This window comes from Miniopterus natalensis, chromosome 4 (genome assembly GCF_054644295.1).
Source record: "Miniopterus natalensis isolate mMinNat1 chromosome 4, mMinNat1.hap1, whole genome shotgun sequence".
In the NCBI taxonomy this organism is placed as follows: Eukaryota; Metazoa; Chordata; class Mammalia; order Chiroptera; family Miniopteridae; genus Miniopterus; species Miniopterus natalensis.
In genome coordinates, this window is record NC_142084.1 from 40,037,923 (window position 1) to 40,050,494 (window position 12,572).

Below are 12,572 nucleotides of genomic sequence, written 5' to 3' on the forward strand. Positions count from 1 at the left end.
CTGGTGGCTTAGATGGTTCCAAGAGGAAAGAAGTGAGATACAAATAAAATACCTGAGAGGGAGTGTGTCCCCCCCCCCCCCCAGTGCCCCTCATCCAGAGAGCTTCCTGAAAATGCTGTGCCCTGCCCGGCCCTGCCCAACCCAACTCTGGCAAGGAAAAAAATTACATATTTTTCCGATGTGATTTTGGTCACTTTTTTGGATGTTGCAGAATCAGATTTTTTTTTTCCTTTCAGTTGTTCCATTATTTCAAACTACTTGTTAAACAATGTCTTCAGAGTAAGAAACCAAGCCACCAGATTAATAAAGTGCTGCTGAGAGGGTGAGATGAAGGAGCTGTCAGACCCCACGCAGAGAGCACTGACATGCAGGCTCGGCCCGACCCCGGGACCTGGGCAACTGTTGAGTGACTTCTACTCTGTCTCCACGGAGTCAAGAACGGCTTAGTGCCAAGTGTGATGTGGACACTTGGCTGCTGGATGGAGACAGAGACTCATTTTCCATCTCTCAAGCAACCTGACACAGAGCCCGTAATGATTTTCTGTCAGGCGAGGCCTGGCTGGATTTGCACCAGTGACCCGGAGGTAAAAGGCCCCGATGCAGGGCTGTCTTTACAATAACCGGCCCGCCTGGGCCTCGTTACTCCTGCCCAGCATTCTGTCTTGGATTTGCCCACGTGTTCTTCTCAGCCAGTTGAGTTTCGGTTGGATCCTAACTTAGCATTTGGTAGTAAGTGGTTGGTTACTATGCCAGAATTTGTGTCCTGGGGGAATGGGAAATGGAAGGCAGATGACGGGCAGAGAGGCAGGGCCTGTTTGACTAGCCTGGGTCCAAAAGGCACATGTTCCTCTCAGGCTGGGTGCCTGGTCCTGAAATGCACAAGCATTTCAGCTGAAGGGATGGCTCCCAAAGTGAAGGCCACACGGGGATGTGCGTCTGGATGGGGACTGAGGTCTAGATGCTTTGGGTCTCGACTACTCTGAGGTCAAAATTGTCATCATTATTTTTACTGATAGTTTTCATTAAAAAAAAAAAAAAGTCCTTTCAGAAGCACCTGTAGATTAATATGATGATTCCCATTCACGGAATGATAACTGAGTCACATGCCACTTTCTAAAACTGGTGTTTCATAATCTGAAGACATCTGTCCTCCAAAACCAGAGACGCAAGCCGATTGCTCCATAAACATTTATTGAGGTTCCTACTATCAGGCAAGCACTCTGACAGTTATCAGGGTTACAGAAATAAACAAAACAGGTCTCCACTGAAGAAATTGATTATTTGGGGTGGGGGATAACATGTGGATAATGATAACTTGCTACAACTCAATAAGTGATAAATTAGCAAGTGAAGATATTCATTATATAACTGAAAACTATGTCTCACAAGTGGGGAGCTGTGGCTGGCTGGAGCCTGAGAATTGAGAGTTGGAAGTGCAGAGGGGGAGGGAAGCCCAGGTGCTGGCCCAGTCAGGAAATCCAGACTTTGCCACTTATAAGCTCTGGCACCTGGAACTTGGTCTCTTGGAGGCTCCATCTTCTCATCTGTAAAATGGGAGTAATTATACCAATGTCCAAAATTGTCACAGGACTAAGTGGGATAATTCACGGAAAGCATTTAGCAGAGCACCCAGCATATGGCAGGTGATTGATAAATGTCAGCAGAGGGCTTCCTGAGTTGAAGAAAGGCATTTCGCGGGGGGGGGGGGGGGGGGAGAACACTAAAAAAGGCATTTTAAGACAGTGGCAGTGGGATGAAGAAGGAATTAAGGAGAGGTTTTTACCAATAGAATCAAGAGCATTTGCTAACTGAACATCAAAAGTGAGCTGTGAAGGCTGAGGGGGAGGACTGGTTGCTATCGCAACATAGGAAGCAAGTTTGGGGAGGTTGCTATGCCAACAGAGGAAGCTGGTTTGGGGAGGGCCGGGTGCAGGGGAAAAAAAGAGGTTATTGACTTTTCTTCTAGGGCATGTGGAGTTAGAGGGGCCTTGAGGATACTCAGGTAGGAATGTCCAAATGCAACTGGAAACGTGAGCTCAGGGCCACAGATCTGGGAGTCCTTGCTGGTTTACAGAAGGCAACTGGCTCTGTGGGAGTGGCTCAGAAGTTCCCACCACTGGTGGGAAGAAAGACTGAAGACCAGGCTTCCTGGGAATGTTAACACTAAAGAGATGATTGGAGAGCGGGGCCTGTAAAGGGGCCAGCCAGCCAGTCCAGGGCCACGGTGGCACTCGAAGTGGAAAGGGGACGTTTCAGCCTGGACACAGTCAGAGCTCAAGGAATGGCCCTCAGACAGGGCCAGGGGCACAGGGTGTCTGCCCTGAGAGCAGCCCCGTAGCCGAACTCATCCCGGGCAGGCGCCAGTGAGTCAGAATCAGTATGGGGCGGCCGTGAGCTGCATCATCGCGGTTCTCAGCAGGACTCGGGCTTTGAGGGGAGTTGGGCAAACATTTTGCGTAGAGTTCTTTGGAGCAGGCAGGAAAAGGCAAGGCCCAGGCAGCAACGGGGGGCTGGGAGGGCCTTTCCATCGGAGCTGGAAGCCAGGGATTGCTGCAACCATCTTAAAATTCAAGATCAGGCGTCCTCATTAACAGATGAAGTAGAAACTGGTGCCCTGGTCACTTCCTGACATGATTAATGACATTTAACGGACTCTAATAGATCTTTTGTATAGATTAGAAGGCGTGCAGCATGGGGCCCGATGCCTGACTCCGTCTCCGGCACTGCACGCCAACCGGGTTTACCCAGCTCCCACCCGCGCTGAACAGTGACCGGAGCTGCCACTTATTGGGTTATTACCAAGTGCTAGGCATTGTGACAAACTCTTAGCAGGGATTCTCTCATTCAATCCTAACGACAAGCCTACGATGCTACACAATTCTCAGTTTGGCTTCGTGAGCAGAGGAGTGAGCTATACACATGGTATTTTGCTCGATTTCCACGCACACAGGGATTCTCAGGTCTGGAGCTGGAGGACCGCGTGGGGGGGGGCACTGCCGCAACGCACCGCACAGATGATAATCGCAGCGGGTCCCAGGGCAGGAAGTCATGGTAAAGGCTTAATGGTGAAAAAATACAGGATGAGTCCTGGTGTTGTTGGAAAAGTCAGCCCAGGACTCCACATGACAACACGTAGACCCAGACTCTGGGACTTCGAGCAGCGAGCCCGAACGGACACGGCTGCAAGGACTTCACGTCTGGACGGGCCAGTCACAGGGAAATGACGGGACCCCAGGGCCGAGGCCAGGACCCGTTCCTCAGTGTGCTGCCTTCTCCTGCAGGGGCTCTGAGGCCTGGTGTGTGCTAGGAACCCTGGGCCCCTTCCTTCCGATTGTCTGGAAGCTCTGAGATGGGGGGGCTTTTGATTTGTTCCACATAAAAAAGAGAGCAGCATCCTTTATCAAAACCTCGGTTGCAGAACTCAGTGTTTAGAATCACTGCTAGTTTCCAGAATTTTATAACATGAGATCATAAGATCTTGTAAGGAGCACGTGGCTTTCGGGTGGTGGAGGAGTCTACTTAGTGGTTAGCCATGTGGGCTCCGGAATCAGGAAAATCTGAGTTCAAATCCCAACTCCACCACTTAGGAGGCTTGTTTGTACTCACTATTTACCTTTCTGGCCTTTGTTTCCTTATCTGTACAATGGGGGTGATCATGGTACATCTCCTCCTAGGGTTGTTGAAAGAATCAAATGCAAAATCTGGGTGAAGAACCTAGCAGGACCCGTAGCTCGAGGCAGGCTGGGCTCTGCAGGCTCATCCCATGACAGCCCGTCGCGAGCATCCCTCCCTGACACCACCGCGAGGAAAAGCACGTCCAAAGCTTGGAATCGCCAGGTGGCCGTGTTTACACCACAGAGCACTGAGTATTAGCTACTAGTGTTGCAATCCCCAGCCTATCTGAGTACGTATGAACTTCCATTTGAATGTAATGGTTTAAGAATGAATTCTGCCCGGCCGGGCGTGGCTCAGCGGTTAGGCATCGACCTGGGATCCAGGCGATCGGGGTTCGATTCCTGGTCAGGGCACATGCCCAGGTTGCTGGCTAGGCAGCCGATCGATGACTCTCTCATCATCGATGTTTCTGTCTCTCTCTCCCTCTCCTTCCCTCTCTCTGAAATCAATAAAGATATATTTAAAAAAAAAGAAAAAAAAAAAAAGAATGAATTCCATGTTCTGTGGGGGAAGCATTCTCCTGCCAAGATTCCCAGGGGCATCCATTCTTCTGATCATCTCACGCACAAAATTCCCACTTATTTTGTGAGACTCGGTATCTTTATTACTGGACTGCTTTATCTTCTCTCCCCTGTATCACCTCTCGGTGGATGTTGAGCCTTTTATTTTATTTCCCCCCAAATAAAGAGAAAGCTCTGGTGTAAAGCAGATTTTTACTAAAGGCTTTTTTGGGGGAGGGTCTTAAGAACTGCAGAAAGAGCCACAATGGAAAACAGTATGGGGGTTCCTCATGAAATTAAAAACAGAACACCCATATAATCCAGCAAGCTCACTTTTGGCATAGAGACAAAGGAAACAAAACCAGTAACTCAGATGTCTCTAATAAGAGCTCTCGAAATTTTGAAGGTTCATGTCCTAGCTATTAAGATCACAATTTGGAAAATCAATATACATTTTTTTTTGGCTACGACTCTGAGCCAGGCACCGTGTTAGGCCCAGTAGGGAAACAGAGATGAGGACCAGGCTGGAGGAGACAGTGATGTAAAGTAACAACAATCAGACAATGCAAAGGTTTGGAAGACTGGAGAGACGCCTTCTAAGGGCACATGGCAGGGAGGCAGCCTGGCGCTGGCTTGGGGAGCAGGAAGGCCTGGTGGGGCGGTGATGCATTCGTCAGCCCTACGGGGAGGAGAGGACTGCCAAGCCAAGACAGCAAAACAAGACATGAAGGTATGTGTGGAATTCAAACACAGTAACTTGATCATAAAGAAACACTGGGTTGAAGAGACATTCTAAGGTTTCATCTTTTTTATCCCTCAAAAGAATGACAAGGGTGACAAACATCCAGATCACCTAAAATCTGTCACTCATGTCGGGTATGCTTCTCTTGTGGTCCTCAACCCTGATGCAGGGAACACATATCTCTGCAAAAAAAGCCAGGGCTGTTTCTGGATTTTAAATGATGGTGTGGAGAAGGTGCTGAGATGGATACCTGGGGAGACGGTGGAGCTGTGTCCACATAACCACACATGATACAACAGTATTTGGGTGAATCAAGATAAATCTGTAGATGCTCAGAAGGCATTGTGAGTGCATCCGAAATCAGGTTAAAAATAAGACACAGGTTCTCTTGTGATTTCTGAAACATCTCTTAGTTTAATCATAGAATCCTTTTCATTTCCCATTCATCATAAATAATCCACTTAGTTACTTTTCTAATCCTTTTGAAAAAATTTGGTATTTAGCATATACAAACACTGAACATTAGCCAGAGGTGTGTTAGTTTCAAACAGAATAGGAAAGAATAAAAAAAAAAAAAAAAACCCACAAAATTTTAAAACTTAGAAAAGAACATATGAATAGATTAATATTATCACCCACTAAAAAAAATCAAATTTCATAACAGCCATTAAAAGAAATCCAGGTGGAAAAATGGGTAAACATAAATATAAGCTAATGTATTTCTTTCATAAATACATTTAGACAAAACAAACACATAAAACAGATAGCTTGACAGTACATAAACATAATAAAGTATTTTAAGACATGAATAATTAAATCCCAATAAACATGAATTTAAAATAAATTTTGATTTTGCTTTTTGTTCTTTATGGAAAAATATGCAACAGCATTTGTGTAAAAAAAAAAAGGCATAAACATATCACTAAAGCCACCAAAATTCACCACGTAAATAAGATTATATGAAAACAAAAGACATTTTTTCAAAGCAAAAGATGTTATAATGTTTTCAGTTGAATTTTATCCCATAATCACACACCTACTATAGGTGTTTGACAAGAGAGGTAGATAAGTTGGGGGGAAAAAATCAGTATTTGAATGCTAGCTTTTATGATAACTCAGACAGACAGACAGAGACAATTTCATTTACTCCGAAATTCAAAGAAGTTTACAGGAACAAAACATGAAAACCCTTCTGAGCTTCATTTGTAAGCATCCAAAGTATCAAGCAAAATTACTGTAGTTTTAGACACAAGCAAAAGTCTCTACATCGAAAATTCTTGACAAACAGCCTCTTTAGCATAGTTTTTTGTTTATGTTTTTTTTTGCAGGGTCTGGAACTAGCTTCAAAATTGACACTGAGGCTAACTCTCCTGAAATTTATGAAATTCGCTGATGTTCAAATGAGTCAGAAGAACCACACGATGAGACCAGTAGTAACAAGAATATAAATATACACTATTGATAAACTTGGTAGGCTTCTAAGGAATGATTTTTCTTTTGTTGACAAAACAACAACAGCTGCCGGGGACAGAGTGTGGCCTCAGTGTTACCCCAGGTGTCAATCTTGTCTGTCAAATCAAGAAAGGACACGTGGAGAGGACGTGACAGAACGGTGTGTGGGAAGAGAAAAAGTGTCCCCTTGATTCTGTAGACTGCTTTTTCTCTACTTGGGTCCAGTGAAAGCTCTTCAGCCACAGCAGAGGCAAATGTTCACTACTCTTGGAAGCTGAAGCCCAACTGGGAGCTAATTTTACTTGATATTTTGGTCAATGAATGGTTCCTCATTTTCTGTGCCCATTTTCCCCTTCCATTTGGCTAGAAAGAAGGTGCACCTGTAACATCTGTTTGCATCAATGACCTTTATATTTCTATTTATTCATAAGAGCAATGATTTAATTTTAAAAAGTTGCAATCATTTGTCAAATCTGCCAAGGAAATTCTCATTCACAACTTGCCTCGAATGCCTTCAGTGTGCTTAATCCAGGATGTAACAGGCTGTTTCTGCTAAAAGGGGCAATTTGTGCTCAGCACGTCTGTGTAACAGGAAAAAGTTTTTTTTTCTTAATCGTGGAATGTGAATATAGTCCATCATTCATTGTTGCTGCTCTCAAACTGATGATAACATTTTGTATCTCACATTTGGCTGTCATGAGTTTGCGGGTGTGTTGGAAAACAGGAAGGAAATTATGGAAGAAAAAGGAAAAACATACAAAATATAATTTAAAAAATCCTGAAAACCAAATCCTGTAGTTTACCTCAAAACCTCACTTAATTGACTCATAAGTCAAACATTAGGCCTTTTCTTTGAAGCAGCTTATAATAAATTTAAGACATATAATATCACAATCTCTGATCATGGAAGAAAGGAATCTGTGTTGAAACTATTTGAAGGAATGTCTTAAAAAAATAATGTCAGGAAATGGAGATAACTTATGCTTTTCAGTATCTACTCAGTCTATGACCCCTGCTGAGCTGATAAGAGGCATGTCACAGTTGTAGAAAAAAAATCACACAGTAAATAAAAGCATTTGTGAATAAGACTTTGGAAGTTTTCACTGTCATCGGAGGGCATTTCTCTGATGCCATGACCTCATTTAGAACAGTATAGTAACTAGTAGAGTTGTATTGCACAGAGGTGGGGCTTTTGTCACATACGATGACTGTTCCCTGCGGTAGGAAGAGAAATATTAAACAACTCCAAGATACTGCACCACCCCTGGCAGTCACCGACAAAGTCGGTTTTGGAAATAACGCTCTTGTCAGATACATTTTTAAGGCACTTCAACAGTTATATCATTTTTTTTTGTGTGTAAAAAAATAAAATATGCATTGAAGCAACATTCACAACACGAGTCTCACTGTGTACAGCCCTGTACATATGTACATCGCCGCGGATGAGCACCTCCTCTGCTATACTGTTGGCCTCGTCAACTTCACGCCCTGCAAGGAAGGAGAAATGCAGTTCAGGCTTGGACAACATCCATGAGCCGAGAGAACGCATCAGTTAACACCAGATCATTGATGCCACAAGAAGGGAGAAGAGGCCCACCTGGATAGCATTAGATAACCACCAATCCAAACCTCAGGTGACAAACAGATCACCCACTCGCCTCACTGGCCAGCAGACTGTACCTCCCCCAGCCTGGCCCGCTACTCACAGCCCCGCTGTGCACTAGATGTGGCCGCAGGTCTCCATCAGTACTGTTCGCAGAGCAATCATGGATACCCTTGTGATGGCTACTTCAATCTGATTTGGATCCAAATAAGACCTGTCTAGAGTCTCACCTTCTGCCTTGACACCATCCAGGACTTTATTGTTGGCACCAACACACTCCCCAGAAGGATCTGAACTGGGTGGTAGATGAGCAGAGGCACGGAGATTAACGAGAGCTGCTCATGGCCTGCGAACACGATCTTCAGCATCGGAATTCCTGATGAACAAAGATAGGAAATCGAGAAGCAAATTCAGTCTGCCATCAAATTAAAGGCATTCTCCACTGAAACTGGAACTTTGGAGGTCATTGCTATAGTCCTCCGTGTGTCCACTGAACTGAAAAGGGAAGGTCTCAAGTGAGTCACCACATTGGTTCATCTTTTCCCTACATAAAGCTCTGAGCTCTGCCTAGAACTGATGAAAGTGCAAAAGATGCTCAGTATTTGAGGGCACCCATAACTCTCGCTGCAAATGAGCAGCCCATCTAACAAGGAGAGCAGAGACATGGAGTGGGAATAGACTTGCTCCAGGAAGGCTGAAAAATACTAGAGAGGCCGAAGTTCAAAATGGATCTTCTCTTGCTTAGTCATGAAACGGTCTGTTGGTCGTTAGGGAGGCCTGCCTGGCACCACTTCAAAGACCCAAAGTTCCCTTTTGAGATTCGGAAGGATATGGTCAGATAGTGTAGGGAATATATTGCTATAAGTAGGAGGGTACTTTAACCAAACGAACATTAACAAAGGCTTTGCATGTTCTCATTTGGTTAAGGGTCTCAAAGTGCTTTATGCAATATTATGGCAGGTGAACTCTAAGATTAGTGCTGAGTGTTTAAACCCACATGGAAGTTTTAATGGAATTCAGGTAAATGCTTATTACTTTCCGAGTCCACACTCCATTACACCAAGGGCAAGGTGTGCATATTTTGTAAGCAGCTGACTATAGTGTGTATCTATTAAGCTTCGATAACACAATAGGACACTGGCAGTGTAACTGTTATTATCAATTGTTTTAATTCGGCCTAGTTGTAGGAACTGGTGTGTATGTGTGTTAGTTTTGTCAGCTGAATAGCTTTAACAGCTTAGCTTTTTCCCTGTTTCTTTGAGAACAGCCTCTGAAAAGGACCCAAGCCCCCAGACATGCACAATGATGAAGCATCAATAATTTTCTATTATAACCCAGTGAGGGAAAGCTCTGCTTTTTCAGTTATTTGTATCTTCTAATAAATTCCAAACCTTTATGCAAAAATGTATTGCAATGGCTGCTTTCTCTTTCATAGCCTCATACATCATTGCCATAAACAGAAAGCACTTCACTCTTCCAGCAGCGTCTCGCAGAGCTTCAAAAGCACACGCTGAGATTTTTGCAGTCTCTGTCTTCTCACCGATATAAAAAGCAAAGGAGCTTTATCTTAACAAATAATACACCTAAGCCATTTATAGTGGAAAAGTAGCATCTGACATGCTAGTCCTGGAAAGCTGTTACGATGAGAAAAGGAGACATGTACACACTCCTCCTGTTTCCGGGGAAGGTTCCTTGGCGCAAAGGGATGCTGCCGAGGAGCTGGGGGTGGGGGTGAAGGAAAAGCGGGGCCACAGGGAGCAAGTGATAGAATCATGGGGATATTTGTCCCTAAAAATGATCAGAGCAGGGGTTTTTGGACCCAAAATTCGAGGACTGTGGCTGCTGGGCTAAAACACCTGAGGTGTCCTTCCTTGGCTAAGACTCGGGCTCAGTGTCATTCAGCTGACGTGGGCACAGAAGGGAAGCCAGGGAGGCAGTCACAGGGCTGCTGCGACCATAAGTCAATGAGAAACCCACTGCAAGACGTACAATGTGTCCTGCTGCCCGGACCTCAGAAGCCCACCTGGATGTGATGTGTTATCACAGAGACCGCAGTGATAGCAGTAATACTGGCTCCTGGGTGCTGAGTGCTCACTCGACTCCGCGCGGTGTCTGTCACATGGTTCCCCACATTAACTGCACTCAGCCTGGCGATGACCCCGGAGGCTGGTGGAACCACGGTGTGCACGGTTTACTCAGGCGGAAACGGGAGCTTTCCCAGGTGGGGAAGTCAGAGCTGCCGTGCAGGCAACCTGGATTTCTCATTCTCTGGGTCAGGTGAGCTGCCCGGGTTTCAGCTCAGACGCCACGGGGACTGCAGGCCCGCAAAGCAGAAGAGGGCCCAAGTCCCTGTGGGCTCCTCCTCCTTGGAGGGTGTTCCTGTGACTTCCTATGGGGAAGAGCTAAGCAGCTACTGAGATCAGCCCGACGGTGGCCGGGGAGAGAGACTGAGCGACAGCCAAGCCCTTACCCTGAGAAAGCTTCCCAAGTACAGTGACTAACTTCCGTAGACCCGAATCCTGGTCAGGAGGAAGGTCTCTCCAGCTCTGGCGTCTCATGTTCAAACACCCTCTGCACACTGTCCCAGGCGGGCGGGCCTGCAACCACCCCTCTCCTCTCAGCCAGCTCCCCGCCGGTTCTGCCCAGGGGCACTAGAGGAGGGCTGGAGGAGGCAGCGGGCGCGGGTTCCCTCCGCAGCAGCACCTCAGGGGGCAGCAGTCAGCTCCAGTGATAGCTCACTGTGCCCCTCGGAGGTCGGAGCCCCCGCCTCCTCCAAGCCTCTTGTTAGAAGAACCCCAACTTCTTCCTTCAGTTCCCCCGCTCCAGCTACTTCCCACAGCTATTACTCCTCCATTTCCTCACTGTCCCCAGCCCCCCTTCAGTGCTCCAGCACTGTTCGATCCTCCCCTACTGAGGAGTGGTTTCAGTTTTTCCGACTGACCCTGGTAACCCAGCCCTCTTCTCACTCGGCCTTGTATTCCAGTCGTGCTTGAAAGAGAGAGGGGTGCGTGATGACCTGCGGCTGCTGCAGGTGTCTGCCGAATTAAACAGAGATTGCTCCCCGCCGCTGTATGCGCCTCCTCCTTACTCGTTAATCAGATTTCTTACCACCACCACTCCGAGTGACTAATGGTAAAAATATGACTGAAAATAATAAATCAGAAAAAAGAAACCACTTCAGCTTTCCAGAAACTGGGACCCACTTCCCTTTGACGTGTCCTCGCTTTGTCATTGTCACATGATGGATTCACAGGTCAAGTCAATCACTTGGCTGGGGGGAGGAGGGACTCCAGAGATTCTAGTCACATGTTACTTGTTTGGGGAACCTTTATTTTTCCTCAGTCTTAAAATCTACCTTACTTTTCAATCATTCGATTAGCTACTTTTCATTTCAAATTTAGTGATTCTTCTCAATCTCCTATTTATGTCAATCTTTGCTTTCCTTCAGTGTCTCCCCCACACTCCCCTCGTCCCCAGCTATGGCAAGGCAATCCTCCGGAAGCTGTGAGCTTAACCTCCCTGTTCTGTGGCATCTTTGCCACATGTCCAGGACTATCGGGATGACAGTGGAGAGGTGGGGAACCTGCAAGAACCACTGCACTCACAGTACTATGATTTCTGACACCTGGTCACTAATTTGGCAAAATTTAATCTTCAAGTCAAATCAGAGAAAATCAGCTGTAGCTCTTACTCTAGAAACCTATGTAACGAACGCGCCACCCCTCCATTCTCTCCTAACTCGTTTAATAATTCACTTCATCATTCATTCATTCATTCATTCATTCATTCATTCATTCATTCATTCATTCATTCATCGAGCTCTCCTGTAACTGATGAACTACTCTGTGAGGGGCGTAGGCATGCCAGAGGTGGGATGTGACATTTAACTAACTTATTGGGCACCCATGGGACCACTCCTCTCCCTCCCTATAGCCTTCCTGCAGGGCACAGTCAGCTCTCCACTGCACTTCCCACACCACCTCCAAACAGACTGTCCCGTCCAACTACCTTCCACTCTTGTGACACAGGGACCACTGTTGAGTGCAATCTGATTATGTCAAATTGGGCAGGAGTTTACCAGGTGTGACGAGGACCTTCCTGACCTGGCTCCCACTCCCTCTCTGTCTCATCACTCCTACTATTTCTTCTTCATCACCGAGCATCTAGTAGGTGCTCAAAAGGAGTGTGTTGAATGAACAGGCTTGTATTCTTCCAGATCCCATCATAAAGTTACTGTGCTGACTATGAGTCCATCTTCATTACATTCATTAACTAGAAAAAAAAGCGCAGTGATTTAAAAAAACCAAACAAACTCACTAGAAAGAGTTTTCTTTTAAGAGTAAAATTTAAATATAGGACTCTTTTCATCTCGCTATTGCTGCAGTAATACAAATGAAGGAAATTAATTTTAATGTTCCCAGGTACTGATTCTGTGTCACCACAGCTGACAGCATCCAACGAGACTTTATGAGGTGGCATCTGACTTTATGGAAGTGAACACCAGGCATACATTTACAATCTTACAGGGACTTTAAGCTGTCACACTGAAAAATGTTTATAAAACATTAATCAAAAAATGCCTCTTTAATACAATGCATCG

The 12,572-nt window shown here is 45.7% G+C and overlaps 1 protein-coding gene across 3 annotated transcripts in view; it reads right to left on the reverse strand.

Moving 5' to 3' along the window:
• Positions 1 to 5,311: 5,311 nt before the first annotated feature.
• Positions 5,312 to 12,572, reverse strand: part of SLC10A7 (solute carrier family 10 member 7) — a 190,841-nt gene continuing 183,580 nt past the window's right edge. For all 3 annotated transcript variants that reach the window (XM_016206893.2, XM_016206892.2, XM_016206895.2), the window contains 2 exons: positions 8,203 to 8,348; positions 5,312 to 7,857 (listed from right to left, as the gene is read on the reverse strand). In XM_016206893.2, coding sequence (XP_016062379.2) covers positions 7,828 to 7,857; positions 8,203 to 8,348 — 176 coding nt within the window. In that variant the 3' untranslated portion in view covers positions 5,312 to 7,827. The remainder of the gene's footprint in view (positions 7,858 to 8,202; positions 8,349 to 12,572) is intronic.